The sequence below is a fragment of the Vicugna pacos genome, chromosome 9 (assembly GCF_048564905.1).
Source record: "Vicugna pacos chromosome 9, VicPac4, whole genome shotgun sequence".
Classification (NCBI taxonomy): Eukaryota; Metazoa; Chordata; class Mammalia; order Artiodactyla; family Camelidae; genus Vicugna; species Vicugna pacos.
In genome coordinates this window covers 71441534-71468826 of record NC_132995.1, presented here as the reverse complement: position 1 = coordinate 71468826, position 27293 = coordinate 71441534, and the positions used below count along the sequence as shown (strand labels likewise).

At 39.5% G+C, this 27293-nt stretch overlaps 1 protein-coding gene across 3 annotated transcripts in view; it reads right to left on the bottom strand.

The window, feature by feature from the left end:
* The window catches only part of DPYD (dihydropyrimidine dehydrogenase), a 722107-nt gene extending 704535 nt beyond the window's left edge, over nt 1-17572 (bottom strand). For all 3 annotated transcript variants that reach the window (XM_072968149.1, XM_072968150.1, XM_072968151.1), the window contains exon 1: nt 17416-17572. In XM_072968149.1, the coding sequence (XP_072824250.1) occupies nt 17416-17454 (39 nt within the window). In that variant the 5' untranslated portion in view covers nt 17455-17572. The remainder of the gene's footprint in view (nt 1-17415) is intronic.
* Nucleotides 17573-27293: the final 9721 nt, after the last annotated feature.

The following is a 27293-nucleotide window of genomic DNA, read 5'->3' as shown; positions in this document are numbered from 1 at the left end:
GGTTATTAAATTAATTAACATAGCAACATGTTTAGGATCAATAATATCTATTTTAAATTATTCCCTGGAAAACTTTTCTTGGTACTATCTTACAATTCATATTTTCCACTCGTTAGCCCATTATTTGGTAACTTAAAGCAGTTTCAACTATACTAGAGGAACCCAGAGATTCAAATATTTAGTGTTCCAAATCTTAACTTGAAATTTAGGTGGCCTTTTAAAAAAGTATACTTTTCCAAAACTGCTAGGCAAATAGCCAAAGACAGAAAGGAATAAGACAGAAGTGTGACAGATGAATAGGAGTTGGACCCACATTAGAGGATGAATTAAAAACAGAAACAGTTCAAAGCGTTGCCTCTAGAAAAGGAGACGGGAGAAGATGGAGACGGTGCAGAGAAGCCGCGGTTTGCTGGACCCGGCTCCAGGGGGCACTGCAGAGCCCACAGGCAGTCTTTTTTCCCAACTTCATGTTTTCAGGGTTTAAAATCTTCCCCGGAGGATTCATTTACCTCTTGGTAAAAAACAAACATCACAAATCGTGGCTGCCATGCTCCCCATGCCCCTCTCCCGATTCAGAATTAATTATCTACCATCATGCCACTGGGAGGAATAGTAAAGAGCACCAATGATTTCTTCAAAGGCTTTTATTATTTTTATTTTTACTTTGTGCATTTGTTACACTAATAAAAATAAAGATGCCATTATTAAAACAATGGGATAATTCAGAGATTATCAGGATTCACTGGGCAGCAAGGTAATGATTTCAGTGACAATATCTTAATATTAATGGAAAGAAATCAAAGTTCCATGTTAACCCCAAATAGTTTCCATAGGTATTAAATGGCACTGAGAACTTGCTAAACCAGCTAATGTTAATTTCCCCAGAAGAGTTTTCTCAAAGAATAAAAGTTATCGAACACAAGTGTCATATTTATTTTTAAACCATAGGTTTTGATGGAGGTATATACTATTTTAAAATTGAGAAACAAAAAAATTACATAGATTTCTGATTTATTTCATTTTCAGATTAACTGAGACCTAGACAAATTGCTTTGTTTTGAACACCGCAGAGCAAATTATAATTACACAATATGCACGTCTAAGTATTTGCCACTGTAGTAGCATAATTAATTCAAAATTGTACGTACAAGACTAAAGATGCAAAAGAGGCAATGGTTAGGCTAATATGAATTAACCGCAGATCATGCCCTTGTAATGACTTTTTTCTAATGCTCAAATATGAAGTGACTGTCTTGACAGTGACATCATTTTTGTTATAAAGCAGAATGGAAAAAAATGTCCTTCAGTCAAGGGGTCCAGTGAATCAAAGTTTTATAACATATGTCTAAATGTGCAGAAACATACACATATATATGTATAAATCCCAAAACCAATTCCAGTCTTGCAGTCCACCTTGCCTATTTCTTTTTCCTAATTTCTCCAACAAATAAAGTATGTGTCTTGTCAGAGGTCAAAGTAGCTGGACAAAGGGCAGAACTGATCGGTTAACACCATGTTGAGAAATGAGTGATGAAACCTCACCAGCTCCCTCCACTGCAACCATCTGGCCGGTGGATTAGAAGCCATTCATACGTCGCTTCATTTACACATGTGAAGGACTCCTTGAAGAACTGAATATAAAACGTCTGATTGAGAAATTTTGTGACTGCATACAGTGCAAAAAAAAAATATGAGGTAACGATGGAAGGACTTCCCACTCCTGTACTTCTTTGATTCCTCATTTTCATGTCATGTATTTTAATGTCTGAATAAAGAACAACATAAAACTGGGCTCATATTCATAGGTTTTAGTTTCCAGGTCTTTGCTGACTTTAGTCAAACCACTTAACCTTTCTATGCCCTTGGCTTCATCATTTCTGAAACTGATAAATCTTTGCAAGGCTGGAAACATGTTTGTAAGTAAGGTAGGAGGGAAAAAAAAATGCTGTGGGAGCACAGACCCACATCTGGCCTCTACACTAACTCTGCCCGCTCCTGCATTTACACCTTTTATACCTGACCCCCTTCAGCCAGGACAGCCCTACTCTACCTGCCCCTGGAAACAGACACCTACGTCATTTTTTGGCCCTTCAATTATAGGAGATTCAAATCAAGGTGGGAGGAGACTGTAACAAGACTTACATGAATTTATCACTTATTAAATAAAATGAAAATAACAGTATTCTAAGTGATAGTAAGTCACTGTAAAGGAATATTAAATCAAATAATGATAGCTCCATGGTTAAGCTGAGTGAATGTGAATGTACAATATGCATACTTTAATGCTAACACCATAATTCTGAACCATCACCCTCAAGCCCTTTTTCACTTTCTGTCTTGATTTGTCGTTATTTGTGAATTTGCCTCAAATTCCGTTCTGGTACCATAAAACCATTTAGGGGAGATGCCTTCACCGTTTCAGCCAGTTGCCACGTAGTATTCTATGTAGGGCGTAGGCTATAGCAGACACTTAATTTTAGTGGAGATTTTAGAACTTTCCTACTCGGTTCATTATCACATCTGATCATAAACGTATTTCCCCCTCATCCAAGGGCTGTACGTGTCTGTAAGTTAAAAACCTTCACGACAATACCAGATTATAGTTGCATTTCTTCTTAATTCACTTGCTCCAATCAATAACACTATGAGGTAGACAAGACAAGGATTGTGGTCTCCATTTCACAGACAGGAAAATGAGCTTAATTTGACAAAGCTAAAGAGTGGCAAAAATAGGACTTTAATAACATATTTAGGACTCTTTAAGATATACTATTATATTTAACTCTAATTACTTCCTTAAGTTATGAATTTGTATTCAATAAAAACCTTCTCTCTTACAAACGTTAGACATCCCTAGCCTCATTATCTCTACTTTCAAAGTATCACCCCTCCTTCCCATCCTTCCTTCCACAAATATCCCAGCTTGTCTGCAATTCATACTAAAATCTGTATTCATTTGCTAGGGCTGCCATAGAAAAACTGCCACAAACTGGGTGGCTTAAAGCAGCAGGAATTTATTGCCTCATAGTTCTGAAGACTACCCGTCTGAAATTAAAGTGTCAGCCAGGCCGTATTTCCTCGGAAACCTGCAGGTTGCCTCTTGGAGGCTGTGTGTGCAGGCAATCCTCTGCATCCTGTGGCTTGGAGAAGCATCCCTCGGTCTCCACCTCTGCAGTCACACGGCCGTCTTGTCTCATGGATCTTCACATCATGTTTCCTCCGTGTTCTACACCTTAAAACTCTGTGCTCCTGTATCTCCCAATCCCTTGATCACACCACATCACCCTCTGCCCGATCTCAGAGAGAATTTTACATCGCATTCTCTGTCTCTACCCTCCATTTTTTTCAGCAGTCCCAGTGACTTCGACAGCCACCTGGATCATCCAGCATCTGCCACTGACTCAACAAACTCCCCACCAATATTTTTTTTTTGTTCCAGACCACACACCTCAGCCACCACCTCCCTTAACTTTGTTATTAATTACTGCACCATCTCCAAAAGCTGTATTTCAAACACACCACTTGAATCTTTACCTCCTATACTCTTCTACCTGACAAACATTCACTGACTTTATTGAGCACACCCTGGTATCCTCACTACCCAACCTTCCCTGGGATTTTGACTTCCCTCATCTTCACACATTTAATCCCCTTCCCATTGCTTGCACCAACTCTACTGCCCAGGCAAACATCAACCCAATGAAGCCCTTTAACTACTCTGTCTGAACCCAGGCAGCCAAAACCTGCTGGAGAACCCACAATTACATTCACGGTGCTCATGCTAAATCCTGATACATTTCAAATGGAAAATAAACACTTCCGAACAATCTTACTGTACTTTCTTCTTATTTTCATTCTCCCACTTCTCAGAAAAATCTATTCCTACTTTCATCTGTTTTTCAAATTGTATTCAATTTTTCTCTTGCCTTCAGTTGATGATCTTGCCTCGTACTCTCACTGAGAAAATAAAAGCCATCAGACAGGAACTCCCTTATCTTCCCACCACCCAATATACCACCTGTCTGCCTTTCATTCTACTCTAGAGCTCACCCTCTCAATCCTACTCCCTCTCACCAAAAGCAACCTTCTATGCAGGTAATTACCCCTCTATGTACTTCAACACTGGTGCCTCTTCCTACTGAGTCGCTTCCGTTAACATGGTAGACGCTCCATTTTCCCCTTCAAGCTACTTCCCTATTTCTGTGTTCCTTCTTAGAACAAAATTGTCCCCAGTGTTTCCTAGCATCATTGTCTCACTTCCTTATATCCTATTCTCATCTCAACCCATTCTTACTGGGCTCCTTCCTCCAAGCTAGCTATTTCTCCAAGCTCACAATTTCTCCATGTTAACAAAATGAATCTACATGCCCTCATCTTACCTTCTCAAAAGCAATAAAGAGAACTTCCTTTTCCGTTTGTTTCTGTGAGACCAGAGGTTACTCAGCCCCTTGCCCAGCTCCACTGTCTCTAAGTGGCCTTAACTCCACAATTCTTCAACATTCATCTCCAGCTATGACTTCTTCACTGATCTCCGATGCTTATTTCCAGCTGCCTATTCAACAGCTTTGCTTTAGTATCAAATGGGAATTTCAAACTTAATGCCATTACATATAACACTTGTATCTCCCCCACACTGGTTACTTCTTTTTGCTCCTCAAATTAAGTACAACCCTCCACTTTGATTAGCTTTTTTTTTTTATTCAAAAGCCATGGTAGATTTCTTCTGGTCTTTCAGGTTTGAGTTTAACGTTACCTCCCTAAAGGAAGTCTCCCCTGACTGCCACACAGAAAGGACACACCAGTCATTCTGCATCATTTTATTCTAGTTTACTTTTACTGAAACTCATTATACTATCTAAAATTACAAGATATTTAATTTTTTTTACTATTATTCCTCTACTATTAATGCAATTTTATTGAGAGCAGAAACTTTTTAGTCTTGTTGGCAGGTGTGTTTCTAAAATCTAAACTAGTGTCTAGCACATAGTAAGAAATTAACAAATATTTTAAATGAACAATTTACAGTAAATTTCTATGTCCTTAAAACATCAAAACAATACATTTTCAAAGAGGTAGAATGCCCATTAGAGTCAAAACAATAATTGGTGGCCATTATTAATATTTTAATAGCTGACATTAATTGCACAGCTGCTATGTGTTAGAACCATTTAAAAAACGTAGTGTTGAATATGTAGTACTTCTTTCAAGCATCCAATAATCTTACAATATAGGTACTATTACTGCCCCCACAAGAAGAGACTGAGACAGAAGGTTACCTGCTAAGGTCAGAAACCAGTGAGGGGCAGAGCACGGGTATGGACACTAGCACTCCAGTCCCAGAGTCTCGTCTCTTAACCACCAATCCATGCTAGCCTTTCATTACAACTAAAAGAAATAATAGTGATCCATTACCCACTATCAATAAACATTTTAATAGATTAAATTGACTGGTCGATTGCTGTTTTTGAATTTATCTGAGGGTAGTTTTAGTGGGTGGTATGTTTCCAAAATAGCACTAGTTTTGTTCCGATTTCATACTTCATTAACATGTAATTTTCTTAAAATCTATGCTATTTCTACTCTTCTTACTTGTACTTCTTATGTCTGTTTTTCTCTTGTTTTACTCTTACATTAAAATTATGTTAACATAATTTGTTTAAAAGAAAATCTCAACTATTTTAAAATGTGGAACAATGTTCAAACTTTACAATATTCAAAAAAATGCAAATTAAACCAATCAGACAGTTTTCACCTAATTGTTTATATAAAAATTTAAAAATCACTAACATTAAAAAGGTATCAGGTCATACATGTTCATACACTGATAGCAGCTCTATGAATTTGTACCACTCAAAAATATTTCAAATCCTTAAAACAGTCATACCTGCAGTTGATAATTTCTCTTCTAGAATCTTTTAATGATAATGTGGTCTTAAACATGTGCAAAAAATATTTTAAGGCTTTGTTTATTACTGTCTAGTCTTCAGGTGGAGGAATGATGGCCAGTTTTCCTAAACCATATAAGAATTTTCTTCTTCAAAAGGTTTTATCATTTCCAAAAAAAAATAGAGGTTTAATTAAGCATACCAATATGCAGAGTTCAGGTTGTAAGTACATTTTAACTTTAAAATGAAGAATGAATCAAAAGTTATTTTGGTTAATATACCTAAGACAAAAAGAAAGTTTTGCTTTATTAAATTTGTCACTGTGAGAAAACTGATGAGTCAAAAGTAGTTTCAGTTTACTTCCCCTTTCCTCTTCCCAAGTACCCTGAGGAAAAGAAAAAGGAAAACTACAAACACCCATGAGCTTGTGCGTGCACACACACACACACACACATACACAACCACTCAGACTTCTAATGTAAAAACCTAAGGTGACAGGATCCTTTGAGAATCTGGTTCGTCGGGCTGATTTCAGGGGTGGAGGTACAATATCAAAGCTCCATCCTTGCTCACGTGTTGGGATACGTGAGCAGCTGGCGTTGCATGTATTCATTCAAGATGAATATACTGTAAAGCACAGGGAAATACAAGATTCTGTGGTAGCTCACAGTGAAAAAAATGTGACAATGAATACATGTGTGTTCATGTATAACTAAAAATTGTGCTCTACACTGGAATTTGACACACAATTGTAAAATGACTGTAACTCAATAAAAAATCTTAAAAAAAGATTACAAGCTGAGATTTGTTGAAGCATTATTTTTAATAATTACTGCTAAAAACAAATGTCCAATGATAAAAGGGTAGGTGTGAATAAACTTTGGTATCTCTACTCCCAGGGACTCTCATGCCGCTCTTTAAAACTATTTAAAAAGTTACTAAGACTATAGGGAAATACTTCTGATACAATAAAAAAGCAAACATAAAGTTGTATATGATTCCTTTCTCTTTTTTGTGTGTAGGTACGTATTATAGATTTTTGGTTTATAGTTACCAGGAGGCTTATATATAGCAATCCATATATACACATGATTGTTTCAAGTTACTAATCTTTAATTTTAAATGCATTTTAAAAACCCTGCACTTTTACTCCCAACCCCTCACTCCTATTTTTGACATTGTATTTTATATCTTTTGTTCGCTGTATCCCTGAACTTCTTATTGCAGATCCAGATGATTCAACTACTTTTTTCTTTTAACCTTCCTACTAGCTTTGTACCTGGCTGACTTACTACCTTCACTGTATACGCACCTTTACCAATGAGCCTTTTCCTTTCGTAATATCCATGTTTCTAAGTGACCGTTTCTTTTTCCCTTAGAGAAGTCCGTTTAACATTTCTTGTAAAGCTGGTTTGGTGGTTCTGAATTCTAACTTGATGTTTTTATTTCTAAATATCTAGTAGGTTGGTTACACTTCCTGACCTTGGAGAAGTGGCCTTTTGCAGGAGTTGTCCCCTGAGCCCCAGCAGTGCACTGCCCTCTGGTCACTAGAACTGTATGTTCTAGGGGTGCCCCCCATGTGGGCTGCATGGGCACTCTTGTGGTGGCAGGCTGTGGGTAGCCGGCCCTCAGTCTGCTTGGTTGCTGGCCACTGATTGGTGGGGCCAAGTTACAAGGCAGCTGGCTGCAGAACCCTGGGGGCTGGGGGTCCCAGGGCTAGTGCTGGCTCACTGGTGGACAGAGCCAGGTTCTGGGGTCCGCGGCAACAGGGCTATGATTCCTGGATCTGGTGTCGGCCTGCTGGTGAGTGAAGCTGGAAACCAGGGCAACTGGCTGAGGAGCCCAAGATATCTCAGAGCTGATGTGGCCCGTTGGTGAGTGGGGCTGGGGTTGGTGAAGCCTGGGGCTGGTGTCAGACACTGCTAGGTGGGGCCAGGGCCATGGGGTCCCGGGTTAGTGCTGGCTCACTGGTGGGCAGAGCCAGGTCCCCGGGGCTCTGGCTGAAGGGCCCTGGGGATCCCAAGGCTGGTGTTAGCCCACTGGTGGGTGGGGTTGGTTCCTGACACACGGACTGCAGGGTTTCAGGTATCCTAAGGCTTGTATTGGTCCGCTGGTGAGTGGAGCTGGAAACTGGAGTGGTGGGCTGAGGCGCCCAAGGTGTTTCAGAGCTGATATGGGCCTGCTGGTGGAAGGAATCAGGGCCCAGTGGGTCCCAGGGCTAGAACTGCTTTGCCAGGGGACAGGCTGGGTCTTGTCAGGGCAGGCTGCAGGCTGCAGTTGACTGGGAGCTAATGTACACCCACCGGTTGGTGGGGCTGGAGCCCAGGGGTTTCTGCGACTGGTACCTGCACACTGTCAGGAGGAGCTGGGTCCCAGAGTCTCTGGTTGCAAGGCCCCAGCGGCCCCAGGTCTCGCGGACAGGGTCACATCAAGGGGTGCCTGTGGGTTCAGGGGGTCTTAAGGCAGCCTACTTGCTGCTGGGTGGGGCTGTGCCCGGCCCAGCTATTTGCCTGGCCGGAGGCATCCCAGTATTGGAGCCTACAGGCTGGAGGGTGCTGGCAGGGCTGGGTCCTGAGGCTAGTAAGTTACAGGGAGGACTCCAGAATGGTGCCTGTCAGCACCAGTGTCCCCGTGGTGGAGGGAACTCCCAAAAATGGCGACCGCCAGTGTGTATGCCCCCAGAATAGGCTTCAGTTGCCTCCTGAATAGGAGAAAATATTTGCAAATGGTATGATCAATAAGGGATTAATGTCCACAATATATAAACAGTTCATACAATTCAACATCAAATAAACAACTGAATAAAAATAGGCAGGAGACTTAAACAGACATTTTTCCAAAGACACACAGATGGCACATGAAAAGATGTTCAACATCGCTAATTATCAGAGTAATGCAAAACAAAACCACAATGAGGTATCACCTTACACCTGCCAGAATGTCTATCATCAAAAAGATCACAAATAGCAAATACAGGCAATAATGTGGAGAAAAGGAAACACTTGTACACTATTGACAGGAATATAAATTGGTGCAGCCATTGTGGAAAACTGTGCAGTTCCCTTAAAAAACTAGAAACGGAATTACCATATAATCTAGTAATTCCACTCCTGGGTGTGTATCTGAAGAAAACGAAAACACTAATTTGAAAAAACACAAGCACCCCAACGTTCACAGTAGCATTATTTACAATAGCTAAGATATGGAAGCATGCTAAGTGTCCACCAACAGATGAATGGATAAAGAAGATGTAGTGTACATATACAATGGAATACTACTCAGCCATAACAAAGAATGAAATTTTGCCATTTGCAACAACATGGATGGATATTATGAAATAAATCAGGCAGAAAAAGACAAGTACGGATTAAACTATTTAGAAAAAAATCTCATGTATAGAAAAGAAAATTACTAAGTCATTATCAGCATGACTGGTCTGGATGGTGTAACTGTATGTTTGGGATCTTTTTTTCCTTTTTTTCTTTTTTATAACTTAAATCTTCCATAATGATCATGAAAAATTATTTAAAAATTAAAGAAATGAAAAAAATTTTAATGAAAATAGCCGCCCAAAGAGTATTTTGCTGTGAAAGTTGTTATCTTTAATTCTAAGCATCCGTGAAGGGAACTGAATGACTTTCTTCTTTAAAGTACAGAGAATTTCTAACGTTTTACACAAGTTTCCCAATATTTGCCATAGAAGAAAATCTGGAAGGAGATCCCCAAAACTTTGAGGACACTGTGGTGCAGGCAGTCAGAGAAAGGTAACCTGAGTTTCCTGTGGGTCTGAGGACTTCACCATTTGTACACTAGTTTCCACTGACAGCTACCAATGAAAAAGCACACTGGAGAAACTGACGTAGAGTCCCACATCCTTTTGAGAATAGCTAGTATTAATTACTAGTTAAAGATAGTATCATCCTATAGACACACAAAAATATGAATTTATTAATTCCAGATCACTCTCACACAACTCTAGCCACACACAGAATGATCGGACTTTTTCTGTGAGCTCAAGAGAGATTTAGACTTAACTCATTCATTTGATTAAAAAAAGAAAAGGAAGCAGGCAAGCATGAATAAAGTTTAAAAATCAGGTGAATAAATATATCAAGTCCATACACTTGCTATGAATGGTGCACTTGATCCTACCTAGCATGTACAACAGAGTAGCTATGACACCACCACCTTGCATTTCCTTAACATGATCACTCAGCAGGTCACATTTCCAAACAACTTCACTATTGCCATATTTTATTATAAACCATCCTTAAAAGACAGATCAATAGCAAACTGAGGAATCAGCAAATTCTTCACACTGGTTAAATGATTTCCAGAAGGTCAGAGAGCAAGGGATCTGACTCATACAGAGAAAATACACCCAGGATTGTCCCCTATCCCAGGACAGTTATTTTAATTGACATATAGTAAATACATATTAACATATAAAATACACACCTTCTACTGTTTCACTGAAGATTTTCATGTGGCCTTTAATTAATCTTACTGGCTAATTGGCCATAGTCAATTTTTAATACCATTCAAAGGATTTCACAAAGATTAAACGAATGGATCTACTTCCATGAGTCAATTTTGAGTGGATAAAACATGGAGAACATTGGAGGAAGAAATTTGGGGAGAGAAATGAAAGTAGGGACGGGAGTGGGGAGGGTCAGCAGAGTGCGGTAGGTAATAAAACATTGGGGGAGGAGGAAGTACAGTCCGGCTTCATCCATGAGCACCATCTGCATAAATCAGGCCTGGAGCTGACGTGTAATTTTGTGTGGGTCCCCTGAGAAGTGGCCCTCGGGGCTTCATTATTGATGAAGAGATTTTTCTTCAAAGTGGCCTAGTCGGGAGTGCCTCAAGGGGACATTCATAAGCACTCACAATATCAATTTCCAAGCACCTGGGAGGTAGAGACACAGATCGTCTCTTTAATTATTATGATAGAGGTAGAGGACAGTGAGAATGCTGTTACACAACCAAGCTGAAATCCTCAAAGAAATTAATTATTATAACCTGGTATAAAAAGTTTATTATTGAGTCATCTTTCAGAAAGGGCACACTTCACCTTTTCCTGGTGCAAAATAGGGTGGTCTCCAACACCCTCCTTCCATGGAGCTAAACACGTTATAAATACAAATACAGTGTGTACAGAGATGTTTAGAAGTCCAGAAAAAAAAACTTTCTTTGAAGCTAATATCCTCGTCCAGAGAATCTATAAGCTTAGCCCAGTTTATATAAAGAGAGATGGAATTGAGCACATTTTTTTTTTTGAAAAATAATTGTGTAGGGATTTCTTTTCAGGAAAGGATCACACCAAATCCCTTCTAAATATCATTGAAAATGCCAAGAAATAATTTTCACCAATGCTTTGGGACGGATTTAGTCACAAAAACACTCAGAAAAGCACCAAAGAATCAATCCACATGTACACTGAAATAGAACAGTAAGGGTTGAGGGTAGAAGGGCAGTCAACCTAGGGTTTGAATCTTACTCCCCAGTGTATTAGATGTGGATAATCCTGTGTAGACAAAGCCTGTGCCACATACTTCCTTTGAATCTCCCACAGTTTACACTAGAGGGTTGGCAGTAGAGTGGGTATTAAAAATATTTTTTTAATAAAAATAAAAAGCAAACTGGAGAAGGTCTCTTTATGTGGACCTGAATTTCAAAAACTCCCCATCTCATTGGTAATACTGGCAAAAAGAATTCAGAAATTTTCTCATAAGTCATATCTGCAACATTTTTGAATCTATAATGGGCCTCCCTCATTTTTTTAACTTCATTAACTCTCCCTTTCTTCACATGTTTTAACAGCCTTTGATACCACTAGTTAATTCTTGCAGTTGAACAATATTCCAGCCAAATGACATTTACATAACACACATGATACACGCAATCACAGTATTTACAATAACTACTACCATTTAAAAAGCATACATTTTAACTGACAGATGCTGTCTGAGGTGTTACATATATACATGACTCCAATTAACCCTTATAGTTGTGGCATTCAATAAATTAAGATTAAATCCAACTGACAGAGGAAGAAATGACAGTCCAGGAAACAATGTGACCTCAATCACACAAATAAAAACGTAACAGAGCCAGAATTTGAACCCAGGTCTGTTTTAATACAGTGTTGCTGTTGTTGTTTTTTAAACTAACAATGAAATGAAGCTTGATTTTGTGAAATACAAAAGTAACAATTCTATACAAAAGTACTATGTTCCTATATATCAATATATAGATAACCGTGGTGAAGAGTCTAAAAAAAAAAGTTACATGTTGAGTTAAATACAGATGTTTCTTATCTACCAGTATAACATTTTAATTACAAGCAATGGAAGGAGTAATAATTATAAGCCACAAGAAAGCCATAATCCTATTAAGAGTTATCAGTGGTATAATTGGCTCCAGGATATCTCTGAACACCCACATTATTGAAGTTTGAGGCCAAAAACCACCTTCTGTCTAGATACGGAGGATAAGAGCAAATTGAAGTCCAGAAGGCAAACATGTCACATCTGAAAATCAAAATCCTGACTGTAGATAAATTTATTATCTTAGAATGACTTATGAATATTTTTTAATTAAGGCAGGATATAAATGACACAGAATTTTCCTTACAGTTTTAAGGACTGAAGACTTCTTGCTAAGACTTGTCATTGTGTCCATTTAGCTAAGAGGCAGAAAAGCAATTGGCCAATTCTGCTTCTCAATCTCTTTAGCCACAGTGAAGCCGAGACTATAACAAATCTCTTATATTTTCTGTCACATTATTTCATGACAATTTTGTTTCAGGCTCATTATCTTTAACTTTAGTGTTTCTAATTTTGTGATTTAACTTTATGCTAATTATTAGAATTCTCCCACAGTGACCACACATGGTTACCTTGCTGGAAGGTCTGTTTTTTAGCTCGTGTGTTGCCTGTTTATACACTGAGTTTGGTAAAATGCTATATTCAAATAGTTAAGGAAAGACATGATTGCTCAATAATCATCCAATTTTCCCAGCATTCTGACTAGAGATCTTTTTGGCATTATTGTTAATTCTTTACTGTAAATGTAGAGCTTTCCAAAACTGGATGTTCCTCCTAGAATGTAAGAAAGGAGGCTACTGAATTTCAGCACATTTTTACAATTAAGCAATCAGTCAACACTATCTGCTATGATTAAGATTAAGCAGATCCAATCTAAAAATCTCCCTAGTGATGGATTCATCATTAGTCATTAATCTCAGTTTTTAATTACACTACTGAAACCGGCCATCTGAATTAATGTGTAAGAGGTAGAATTAAAAAACTGTAATGAAATATATATATATATGTTAGTGTATATATATATGACCATGCTTATAAAACTGTAATGACATATATATAAGCTCACGCTTAGAAATGTGTATTGCACCTTAAAACTACAAGGAGCTATTATTAGAATAACTCTCCAAATTTGGAGTAACTTTCCAAATCACATAATCAGACACATTTCCACTGCCCAGCTAATGTCCTGAGAAAGGAGAAAGTATTTGTTATTGTTTGGGAGGAAAAGATCATTAGGTCTATTTATTATTAGTTTTGTTGTACGTGGTGGTTTTTCTGATGGAGGTACTGGGGATTGAACCCAGGATCTCATGCATGCTAAGCATGTGCTCTAACACTTGAGCTAATCCCTCCCCCTAGAAACACTTAAAAATAAAATTAAGTACTGTCCATGGGACAGCTTAAAACAGGGAAGACAAGTATATTTTTAACAACCCAAACTCACAAAACAAATTGTTTTTTAAAGAGTTTTTTTAATGCTTTAAAAGCCTTGGCAAGCCTAGTGTTCCCTGAGATTCGTGGTGCCGATCAATAAAAGGAAGGAGACAAGAATGGACTGGATAAAAAACATCTAAGTTCAAATAAATAAATAAATAACCCAAAGCTGCTGCAGAATTGAATCCTATTCTTTCATTTGGATCCATGACCCTCCTCCCTCCCCAAGAGCAAAAGCAGTTAAGAGAAAGGGCATTCTGATATATCTTTTGCCATCTCTACCAATCCATAAGTCTTTTTCAAAATGCTCCTTGAAATTTACTTTCTCCAAGTTGTTTCCATTATACCCCCATTTTCCAAAGCCATTATTTTATTATCTTATTTTCTTAACTAATAAACACAGAAAATTCTCAATTATCTTCTCAAATGAACAGAAGTCATAGTATCAGAAACTCAGAAACCATTTCTATTTGACTCTAAATACATTATGATTTTGTGGACATTGCACTGAAATCCTTCTTTTTTTTTATTCAGGGTATAAACTCTGAAATGAGTTTATAACCCCTTAAGAGTCATTAACTGATAATTCTAAGAATAGATCTTGACTTGGGATTGTGGAAGCAGTAGAGTGGTAGGCAGCAATTTAGTCCGACTATAAATATTTACCAGAATCACTAACATTCAAAGAGTTAATTAAAAGCTCACTGTAGCTGCCTATATTTTCCTTTAGCTATACTCACAGTAAATTCTCAATTATCCATGTCAGTGGAGGGGAACAAGACATTGAACAAAAGGAAACTCTTAAAAAAAATCATTCTTAACTTTGTTTTTAAAAATGCACATATTGACATTAGATCAATTGTCAATTCAAACTAAATGAAGTATTGTAAAGGTACTGCTGAAGTCAGAGAAAGTGATCAATGTCTGATATTCACCTTTTTTGAAATCTTCCCAGGAAAATCTGTACTCAAAAGTCATTTTTGACAAAATTCAGCTGTATTCAAAAAGCAAGCCCACAAAGTAAAATAACTTTTAAAACTCTATAGCTACCATTAATGAACTTAAAATAGTAGTTATTTATAGGCAGTGATTTTTCTAAGATAGTTTTTCTATATTTTTATTTTTAACATGTTTTGTTATAAAACAAGTTAGATGTGAACTTGTGACATTTCTTCATTATCCTGTCTGTGATTATTTCTCCTTACATAGCAGATTATGCAAATAGGACTGGGAGAAGCTAGGTAACTTAAAGTCACCTGTCTAAAAATGGATGCAACTAGACCTCAATCCCAGGCAGTCTGCTCCAGATCCTAGGCTCTGAACCACATCAGTGTGTTTAGAAAAAAGCTTGACTTCTCATACAACTTCTACCATTACTCTGAAAACAATTTTTGAGTATATGAGCTAGGTTCTATTGCCTACTATCCGATACCTACGAATGCATCCTTACTGTGCCTATCTTCCAGCCCAGGTGGAAAACCGTATGTTTTTCACTCTCCAAACCCTTCAAATCCAGATGTGATACTGGAATGAGGCTAGAAATAATAGAGTTAGCACACAAAACAACTCTGTATATCTCTTTTTTCCCTCAGAAACAAAGATATTTTTTGGCGGCTTCACTGAAACGTGAGGTTCTGTAGGTGGTTTAGAGGGAAAATTAAATTACTATTATGGTGAGTTGTAACCAACACCTTCTGTTCTTTTCACATTTATCAACTGAACACATACTCTGTTTCATACTGATAATTTTTTGAAAGGTTATGTGCTTCTCCATGTATGAGACTAAGGCAATGGTCACAAGCAGATCAATCTCTAGACAATTGTTTTAATAAATTCATTCAAAAAAGGCAAACCCAACGTATGCATTCAAAGTTGACAGAAAACTGAACTTTCAGAATTCATTCTGATTCTTAAAAAAATGAACATTGGTGAGTCAATAGGATCAACTGAGACATCTATGCTTGGATGTGTTCCTCTAGACTTAATACATTTTTCCTCACTGCATTACATTTTAATGAGCAATTTCATGCTCTTTCATGGCATTCTAGCTCATGAATCATGGGTATTACTTTGAGGGAAAAGAAGAGTGCTATGTGTGATGAAATGTTACAGATTAAAGTCTGTTGCATATATGAACTACATAAAAGCTGAAAAAGTCTGAATATCACTATTCTATATTATGAGAAATATCAGGAGGACAAAGGTTACACTGAAGTGAGTAAATGGTTTGGCCTTCTTAAATGGTCTTATTTGAAACAACGTATGAAATTAAACTGGTCATTAATGTTTCCACTGGTATCGTTTTCCTGAGTGTAATGTGGTTAAGAGCTAATTTCATGGACAATTGCAAAAGAGATACAGATAAAGAAATTCAAAAGCCAAAAGCCACCTGCCCTCTGACATTCTTATCTCTGAAATCAGAACACCAGGACTGCCTGAATGCTGTCAGAAAGCTTACTGTTTCACTTAGTTTAACAAAGGGGGGCAGGGGGAGTTTTGGTAAAGTCAAATAACAAGGACCAAAAAAGGACAATGACCTAAGTCAAGGAGCTTTTACCCTGTGCACACATGAATAAATATTGGGTTAAACAGGTCATACTGATCAATATGAAAAAGTAAACTATCCACAAAAGAAACCACAAGTAAATTAATCAGAGATGTGCATATAATATACTTCGGCTCTTATCACTAAAATGGAGTTTTCAAACCGATGTATGAAGTCTGGGGGAAAACAAAAAATCACTACCATTCCCCAAATAGAACATATAGTTCCTTCCATCAATGACAGAGACAACACAACGGCAAAAGCAGCTATTCTGCAAACAGGTGGTTTTAAACTTTTCCTTAAGCCACTGAAAGGACTGAGGAAAGGAAAATTTTGTCACTTCCAAAGAAAACACAGGTGTGCACATACCGGTTTTACCAGAGCAAGAGATTCAAATAAAGCCCCAAGCAAAACACAACAAAAAAAAATTACAAAGCAGTTTATTTCAGCTCAGGAGTGTTAGTATGTCTAAAATCACCGTTCATAATTCCATCCTTCTCCCCGCATACATAAAGGTCCTAGGGAGAACTCAAGGGAAATGGTCATGCCACGCCAGGTAGCACCTTCCCACGGGAGGAAAGATGCCATTTTTACAGAAACAGAGTGCAAGAGAGAATCAAAAACAGCTGAGGAGAGAAAAATACAGTTTATTTTGTATTTCTATATTTTCCATGTGCTCGATACTTTGTCCCATTCTTCCCTACGTGAAATCATTTTCACGAGCAACACTATGGCTAACGGGGACTGCGAACGCTGACATACGGATCTTTATTTCTATACTGCACCTTTGCAAATATTCAGAAGTCAGGGACAGGAGGTGGGGGCAGCAGACAGGTGTCCCGAAACGCTTACAGGGCAAAGGGGAGGTGCGGGGTAGCCTGGGTGAGAGAGGAGCGCTCCTATGAGAAAGTCCATCTCTCCGGAACTCCTGGGCTTCTTCAGGCACAGCCTTTCAGGACAGGACAAGACAGGTTTTTTCAACACCCCTTCCGAAGAAGACAGCCCCAGGTCCCAACCAAAAGACACCCCTGAAGTGGCGGGCCCCCCCACTACTTCCCCGGCCGGCCCGCGCGGGGCTCCGGCTCCTCGCGCCCCCGCGGAGGCCAAGTTTGCCGCGTGTCCCGCGGCGTCCCGGGCCCGGCGGCGGCCCCGGCGGCCTGCCCGGCGCCCAGCGGCTGCGCCCCCTCCGCCCGCCCCCGGCGAGCCCGCGCGCGGTCGGTACCTCGATGTCCGCCACGTCCTTGCTCAGCACCGGGGCCATGGCCGCGCCCGCAGCCTGGAGTCCTCCAGAGACGGACCCTCGCCGCGTCCTCGGGCTCCCGCCGGGGACCGGAGTGCCGAGCGGACCCCGAGCGCCCGTAGAAATAGGAAGCGGAGGGCCGGCGGCGTGGGGGCGGGGCGGGGCGGGGCGGGGCGGGCGCCGGGCGGGGACGCCCCCGGGGCGGGGCTGCGCGCTCGGCCCCGCGGCTCCCGGCGCCCCCCCGCCCCCGCCCCGCCCCCCCGCCCGGCCGCGGGTTCTCCGTCTCGGCGCGGGAGGCAGGCAGGGCGCGCGCTGCAGCTCTGGGCGCGGGCCTCGCTCTGTGAACCGCGAAAGGCCGGGCTAGGGAGGCGGGAGCCCTATGTGAGAGACCCGCAGGATTAAAGGTAAAAGCAGTCGGCGCTCTAAGTAACGAATTACTCCTTTTCTTTCGTCCCCCAGGAGCCCTGCGAGGTGCAGAAACACTGTCTGCAACCGCATCTTCAGGAACTCCTCGGGGATAAGGTAGTAAATGTTCCTCCAGCCAGCCAGCAAATAGGCGGGAGAAGGCAAGGGCGCGGGTCTTCCGAGGACTGACGGCCCCTGGGGGGTGGAGGCGGGGGCGGGGGCAGGGAGAAAGGGGGCCGGGGATGGAGGCGAGCAAAAACTGCCACGCAGAGAAGCTGCAGATATTAAGTGCTGTAGGTGGTACAGAATCTAGGTTGTTTCTTTACAGAGCAATACAATTCTAATGGCTGCTATTGTTTTCAAAATTAATTATTCTAAAATGTGAAGCTCTTTTGAAGAGTTGTTCTTCATGTGTGCTAGAGCTTGTCGGGGAGAGGGGGGCGATTCTTGTAGAGATGCTCTCAGCCCAGAAAATACTCATCTCATGTTTCAGTATATCTGCTCCAGACTTCTCTCCTTTCTCCCTCCAGCTGGACAGGTGCATCGGCCTCTCTCCTTCCATAACACTTCCTGCTTACGTCTTGTAAAGCTTTTATGGCACTTCTTTATCCTCTTGGCCAGATACTGGGCAACTTGGGTTCTAGTATTTCCTCCTTATCATTATTCTTTCATAGTTCATCATTTTATTCAACAAATACTGAACCTTTTCCATTGCTAGACACTGTGTTAGGTGCTCTTGAACCTCTTCGGGAAGGCATACCCCTCTCATGGCGATTATGCTCAGAGTAAGCAAGTAAGCAAACTCATAAGGAGACTGTGAAGCCTGCTTGGAAGGTAAAAAGAGGACTAGGGCAGAATAACTCAGCTGTCAGTGCTCACTACCTTGAGTGGTTGGGAAGTTTTCTTGAAACAACCCATCAGCTTACCTTCCAGAACCTGAAATTTACAAGGAGATGGGCATGTTTTTCTTATATCAAAGAGTACATTAAGAGAAACTAGAAAGTCATGTAGAAACCTTGGAATCATCTTTGACTCCCCTTTTCTCCCACCTTAAATGCATCCCTGATCTCTCAGGATTCAATGTCCTAAACGCGTCTTGGAAGATTCCTTCCTTTCTCCATCTTTACTGCATCCACCAAGGTCCAAGCTGCTGCTGGTATTACAGCTTCTACTTATCCCTCTTCATGCCAGACTGAGCTTCAAAATGTATTAATTGGCTTATCACTCGCGCGCTCTCTCTCTCACACACACACACACACACACCCCATAAATCTTTCAATGGTTCCCACTGCATTCCTAATAAAATACAAACTCCGTAGTGACTTCTGAATTCCCTGCCCTTCCCCTCTTCTCCAACCTCACCTAGGGCCACTCTTGCCATGACTCATTATGTTGAGTCTTCCCGTTTTCCAACCACTTTTCTCCCTTTGCACGTGTCCTCCATTCTACACATCCTTTAGGTCCCAGGGGAGCTACCTAGACCCATCCACACCACCAACAAAATTAGACCCACCCTGTCTCCGTCGTTCTCTTCCATAGCGCCCTATTTTTTCATCTTGGCCCTGTCAGGTTTTATTGGCAAATTTATTTGATTGTGGTTTGTGTAATATCTGTCTTCTATTTAGAGTGTAAGCTCCAAGAAGAGAGGATCCACGTCTGGCTTGGTTGGCTACTGGCTATTCAGTTCCTAGGCCAGGACTGAAACATAAGAGACCAGAAATACTTAGTGATTGATTGAGTAGATCCTAAAGTTGGTTTATGCACTAAGCAGTTCATTTTAGAAACTTTAGTTTCACTATCCTTCTCAATGTTCCACTTATTCCTGAGAAGTAGAATCATAATATCTATCAACTACTTTCTAGTTTAAAAGAAAAAATGTCAAACTAATTACTTTCCTTTTCATGGAATAAATGTTCCAAAGTCAGATATTCCTTGATCTTCCTACAACCATACCTTACTCACCTCCAAAGTCATCCGTATCCTCTTAGAGATATTTTGTGTATATATATATATATATATATATATATACACACACACACACCATATATACATAGAGATATATACATACATGCATATGTAATTATAATGCATATGATTCCAATTTAACCATAAAGTTTCAGTAGTCAATTTCCTAACCACCATATATAGACTTATGGATTCTTCTAGGTTGCATGCTAATGCAAATCTTATCCATTAGCAATTCATACTTTAGTTTTATGGATACAAGTTATTCTTAATAGTTAGACACTATATGTCTGTATTTATTTTATGTGACTGTTATTCTCATAAACTACCATAGAAGATAAGCCCAAAATATTGCTTTCTTTCCAAAGGTGAGAGCTTCTTCAATGACACTCAATAATCAAATGTAAAATTTAAATATTACTTTACCATCCCCGCAACCTCACCAAACAGATGTGTCCTATTCTGAGATATTTAATGAAGGCATCTAATCACATTGCTCACATGCCACACCTATACTCCATGATCAGTGATTGAATCTAATAATATTTTAAATCCATTGAAATTCCACATTAAGCACAGTTGTACCTGTAAATAATCCAAGCTGTTGAAAGCCTACTGCAAATGAATTCACACTACACTTTTTTAAATTTGTAAATTATGATGGCATTTGTCAAGCTGTCCCTCCATCTGGAAGCACAGTCAAATATCAGGTGTTCCACATTAATTTTTTGTAAGCTTTGGAGAGACAGCTCATCTAATAGCGTACAACTTTACCAAAATGCAGCCCAGCCTAATAATTTACATTACACAAATGAATATTATTTTTATTACCAAAGTCAGAAGGAAAGCTTGTGAGTCATCTTTCGTTTCTGGGAAGTTATTCGGTACCACAAATTTTAAAACACACTAAAAATTTAGATTTCCATATGCTTTTATTTCTTCTTTGTAGTTTAGCATTAAGTAATTTTTTAAGCACTCTTGGAAAGGTGATATTCCCCCCAAAAGGCAGAGATTTTGATCATAAAACCTTTCTTCCCCCATCTGATTTTCTAAGGCCAGATTAACACCTAGCCAAACTGACCAAGAGGAAAATGACTAAAAATCAGTTGGGTTCAAATATTTCAAGTATTCCTGCTCAAAATAGGTAATAATGTATATATTAGTTCTATTTTATAGACTAAACATGTACAGCTTATTCTACTGTATATATATATACCATGTGACCTATGTAAGTCTGCGTGTGCACACACACGTGGATGATATATACATGCACATACGTTGTGTAATGCCATGAAAAGCACCGATGACAGAGAAGCGACAAATCCCCATCAGAAATGTATTCCACAGTTACTTATTGACTGCTGTTGTTTCAGTCATTGAGATAGGCATTAGTAATACCTCAGGGTGGAATAAAGACAAAGGCGTTGTCATGACAAAAATAAAGCCACTAGCTCAAAACCTCATAGTGTCACATAGTGATTTTGAGTAAGTGGCTTAAATGAATGTGTGAATAGATGCTGATTGTGAGACTTAAATGGCAAAATGTATGTTAGTATTTTGTAAATTGCAAAATGTCATGTAATGTTAGACGTTAAAATTTTAAGGAGATCTTCTCCAATGCTCGTGTTCAGGAAATACGCCATGGATGTACGACTGACTGTGACTGACTTGGCGTAAAACTCAGTGTGCGTAGGAGGTTTACAGACTGAGCTGACTTAACAGTAGAGAAAAAATATCCTCTAGAAGGAATGTGCTCTGACTTTCCCTCATTACCTCAGGGTCTGGTCCCCAGGCTTGTTGCTTCTGTCTCACAATCAAACTTTACCATAATTCTAGCTGCTGGCATTTAAAGCTGTTTCTTGGTTTTCTTGCTAGAATTTTATTCTTTCATAGCTTCAGGTACTTTTATATTTGGGATTGAGACAGAACCTTGCTGAAATTATTCATTGTTTCTTTTGGTCAACGGCAGTGCATGCCTGAGGTGCCCCACAGAGCCCACCTTTCCCTGCAAGTTAGGGCTGAGCTAGCCATGCCCACAGCTGCTGCGCATGTTGCTGGTTGGCAGCTCCCTGCTGAGTCGCACTCTGGAAATTTCCCCTGGTTAAAGAGAGCTGTTTACCTAAGGGTCATGCTTCTTCCTAGGGTAATGGGCATCCAATAGCTGATCGTTGTGGGGCCACAAAGGCCTGGCACGTGCCTCAATTCAAGATATCTTTGAAGGGCCATCCCAACTTCAGAGGCTCCTGGAGGGATCATCTGAGAAGTTCGTTGGGATTACCAGAGTTCAGCTGTTCCCTCTGCCCATCCTGCTTCATTCCCCTCTCCCACTGGTCCTCATCCAGATAGCACTTCCCAATGAATAAACTTTCCGCATGCACGTTTTCATCTCAGAGTCCACTTTTCCGGGGTCCTAAGCTTCATTATCACCACTGCATATTATTTAACTGATAGAATATATAGCATGTAACATGTACTTAATTATCTACGTCTGTGTTGCCACAAAACCAGCCTTTATACCCCCAAAACAGGTTGAGGCTCGGAGGTAGAGGTTTGGGAAGATTAGACAAGAACAGCTTTATTACTTTGCCAAGCAAAAGGGAACAGGCTAATGCCTGAGAGACTGTGACTCCATCTTGAAGTTTTGTAGAAAGACTGGATGGACCAACAAAAGTTGGTAATAATCAGGGTGCTTTACAGGGTGCTACATTCTTCTTAACCTCCATGAGTCTTGGGGAAGCTCCCAAAGGTCTGTCCATTCTTCTGAGATGAGCGGCCCGTACCTCCTTCCTGGAGCACAGCCCCTGGATTGAAACTATTCTCAGTAAAGAACGTAAGGGAGAAGTCCAGGGGCTGCTTAGCACAAAAGCAGTACGGGAGAGAAAGCCAACCGCAGGATGTCTTAGAAAAAGTCAGCAAACAGTTTTAGCAACAGGGAGGTTAGTTCATTTCCTACCCCTTCATCTGGATGTAAAAAATTGACTCTTATAATAAAGTCTTATCATTTATTTCAGTAGTCTGACATAGTCCTGTATTTGCTCACTTATTTATTCATATCACAAATAACTATATGCCTACTAGGTATACTAGGTGCAGGGAAGAATGCCAGAGGTAACTTGGTGAGCAAAAAGAAATGAAGTCTATGCTTATGCAGCTTGCAGATGAGTTTGGGAAACGAACATTTGTTAAGTAATCACACAAAAATACAATGCTTACTGTGCATAACAATATCAGGGCAGAAACAGAACTGTTATATCAGAGGGGCTGGGAAATCAGTGAAGGACTCCTTGAGAAAATGACCTTGCTGCTAATTTCTGAAGGAAAATAGGAGTTATGAAGGCAAAAAAGAAGAGATCAGAAGCATTCCAGGCAAAGAAGTAAGCTCTGCAGAAACCAAGGGCAGTGGAATCCCGATGGAAGGGAAGGAGGGCTCTGATGGCCGGAGCTCAGGCAGCCAGGGGGAAAGTGGCCCAGAGGGAGGCTGTAGAGATAGGCATGCCCTGCAGTGTTTTAGCCTCAGCTTGGAATTTTGAATATTATCCTATAAGAGATGGGAAATCATGGAAGTTTTTTAAAGCAGAGGAAATACATGATCAAATATGTATTTTAAAGTATTACTCTGATTGCAGTGTATGTGTAATCGCATATTCATAGAGTCACTTGAGGGAATATGTGAAAATAAACCAAGGCAAGTGATTTCTAAGGATGCGCTCAGTCATCTTCTCCACATGCCAACCTGGGTGATAATCACCATTATCATGGAAACAAAAATAGTGAGTTCCTACCAGATATCATTGCCATTGTCAGTTTGTCATTTTGTAACAATTCAAAAGCAGGTCTCTTTTTTAATTGAGGTATAGCTGATTTATAATATTATATTAGTTTCAGATATATAACATAGTGATTCAAAATTTTTATAAATTATATGCCATTGAAATTATTATAAGATATAGACTATGTTCCAATATAGTGTGTGCTGTGCAATATCTCCCTGTAGGGTAGACATCTTATACACAGTAATGTATACTTCTTACTCCCCTACCACTGTCTTACCCCTCCCCTCTTCCCTCTCCCCACTGGTAATCGTTAGTTTGCCCCCTGTATCTGTGAATTTGTTTCAGTTTTGTTGTATTGATTCTGCCCCCTCCAACCCTACTCCTCAGTGGGCAAGCACCAGCTTCAGGAAACCACAGAAACCACAGCCAGCCATATCAGGAACATGTCCCACCCACCAGCGGGCTGGCACTACATCTGAGAACCATGACCCTGCAACCACCCACCCCGGAACCTACTTCTGCTCACCAGTGAGCCAGCACTCGCCCTTGAACCCCTCAACCCCTAGGGTTCTGCAGCCAGCTGCCTCATGACATGGCCCCACCGACCAGTGGCCAGCAGCTGCCACACAAGGCAGGGCCTGTTAACCAAACAGACTGGGGATCAACTACCCAGAGCCCGCCATAGCAAAAGTACCTACACAGCCCTCACCAGGGGCACCCCTAGAACATATGACTCTAGTAACCAGAGGGGAGTGTACTGCTGGAACTCAGAGGACATCTCCTACAAAAGTCCACTTCTCCAAGGTTGGGAAACAACCATACTACCAGATACATAGAAATCAATACAGCAGCTTAGGCAAAATGAAACAACAGAGGAACATGTTCCAAATGAAGGAACATGTTAAAAGAAGAAGAAGTGAAGAACTATGTGGAGATGGACAGTCTTCCAGATAAAGAGATCAAAGTAACCATTGTAAAGATGATCAAAGAACTCTGGAAAAAAATGGATGAACAAAGTTAGAAGTTAGAGGTTTTTAACAAAGAGCTAGAAAATGTAAAGAACCAAACAGAGATAAAGAATACAATCAGTGAAATGGAAAACACACTAGTAGGACTCAACAGTAGATAAAATGATACAGAGGAATGGATCAGTGATCTGGAATACAGAGTACTGGAAATCACTGAAGCTGAACAGAAAAAAGAAATGAGAATAGTTTGAGAGACTTTTAAGACAACATCAAGTGTCCTAATGTTTGCATTACAGTGGTCCCAGTGGAAGGGAGTGAGAAAGGGGCATAGACATATTTGAAGATATATTAGCAGAAAATCTTCTTATCCTGGAAAAAGAAAGAGACATCCAGGTCTAGGAAGCACAGAGAGTTCCAAACAGGATTAGCCCAAAGAAGCCCAAACCAAGATACATTTTAATTCAAATGGCAAAAATTAAAGATAAAGAGAATATTAAAAGCAATAAGGGGAATTCAACAAATTTTGTAGAAGGGATCTCTCATAAGGCTGGCTTCAGCAGAAACTCTGCAGACCAGAGGAAATGGCATAATATGTTGAAAGTGATGAGAGGGAAAAACTCCAATGAAGAATACTCTACACAGCAAAGCTTCATTCAGATTTGATGGAGAGATCAAAATTTTTTACAGACAAGCAAAAGGAAATAGAATTCAGCACCACCAGACCAGCTTTACAAGAAATGTTAAAGCAACTTCTCTGAGGGAAAAAGAAAAGGCCACAACTAGAAATATAAATATTGCAAAAAGAAAAAGCTCATTGGTAAAGGCAAATATACAGTGAAGGTAGTAAATCAACTAGGTACAAAGCTAGTGGGAAGATTAAAAGAAAAAAGTAATTAAGTCATCTCTTTCTGCAATAAGACATTAAGGGATACACCAAAAAAAGATATAAAATATAATGACAAAAATAGTCCTAGTGAGGGGTTGGGGAGTAAAACTTCAGGGTTGTTAAAATGTATTTGAAATTAAGAGATGAGCAACCTAAAATAATTTTATATAGAGAGGTACCTATATGTAAACCTCATGGTAACCACAAACCAAAAGTCTGTAATACAATATAGTCACTAATTCATAAGGACAGAGAACAAAAGAAAAAGAAAGGAACAAAAAAGAAATCTAAAGAAAGCGGGGGTAATACTTAAAGCAGACAAAATAGACTTTGAAACAAAGACTGCAACAGTCAAGGAAGGACATTCCATAATGAACAAGGGATCAGTCCGAGAAAAAGATACAACAATTTTAAATGTGTATGCACCCAACATAAGAGCACCTAAATACAGAAGGCAAATATTAACAGACATAAAGCGAAAAGTTGTCAGTAACACAGTAATAGTAGGGGATTCAACACCCCACTTACATCAATGGACACATCCAGACAGAAAATCAATAAGGAAACACTGGCCTTAAATGATACATTAGACCAAATGAACTTAGTAGACATATGTATAGAGCATTAAATCCAAAAACAGCAAAATACGCATCTGTTCAAGTGCACATGGAACATTCTCCATGATAGAACACAGGCTAGACCACAAAACAGGCTTTGGTGAATTTAAGAAAGTTGAAATCGTATCAAGCATCTTTTTCTCAACACAAATTCTATGAGACTAGAAATTGACTGCAAGAAAAAGTGCAAAACCACGAACACGTGGAAGGTAAACAATATGCAACTGAACGATCAGTGGATCACTGAAGAAATCAAAGAAGAAATAAAAATAAAGAGCCTGGAGACAAATGAAAATGAAAGCACAAAAATCCGTCATCTATGGGATACAGCAGAGGCAATTGCAAGAGGGAAGTTTATAGTTTAAATTTACAGGCTGACCTTAGGAAATAAGAACCATCTTAAATAAACAACCCAGCCTTACACCTAAAGGATCTCGAAAAAGGACAAGCAAACCCCAAATTTAGTTGATGGAAAGTTGATCATAAAGATCAGAGCAGAAATAAAGGAAACAGAGACTAAAAATACAATAGGAAAGAACAATGAAACTAAGGTGGTTCTTTAAAAAGATAAACAACAAAATTGATAAACTTTGAGACAGTCTCATCAAGGGAAAAAAAAAAGACGCAAATCAATAAACTCAGAAGTGAAATAGGAGAAGTGACAACCAAGACCACAGAAATAAAAACGATCATTAGAGATTACTACAATCAATTATTCCAATAAAATGGACAATGGATTGTTCTCAAAAAGACCACAAGTAACAATGTTGGTGAGGATGTGGAGAAAAGGGAACCCTTTCCACTGTTGGTGAGAATGTAAATTGGTGCAGCCAATATGGAGAACTCATAATGTGTCTACAGTCAGTTCAATGAAAAAAATTATTAGTATCATCATATTCCTGAATGAAAACATTTTAAGAGTTAGAGAAACTGGCAAATAGAAATATTAATACCATCATAGTCCTAGCTATAATTTTTTTAAGTTATAGAAAGTGGCAAATAGTGAACACTACTTAAGCCTTATCTAACTAAACAAAATAATCTGAATATTTGAATAATGTCCTATTACAAAATAATTGATTGAATGTATTGATGTATTTAATCTATAAGTTAATAGGTACCTACGTCATTCTTTTGCTACAAACCTGTCGTGGTTTCCAAATTTACTGAGTAGAAAAAGTCCTAACCACTAGTGCCCTATAGGACATGTATGATCTGTCTGCTTGGTTCCTCTCTCTCCCTCTAA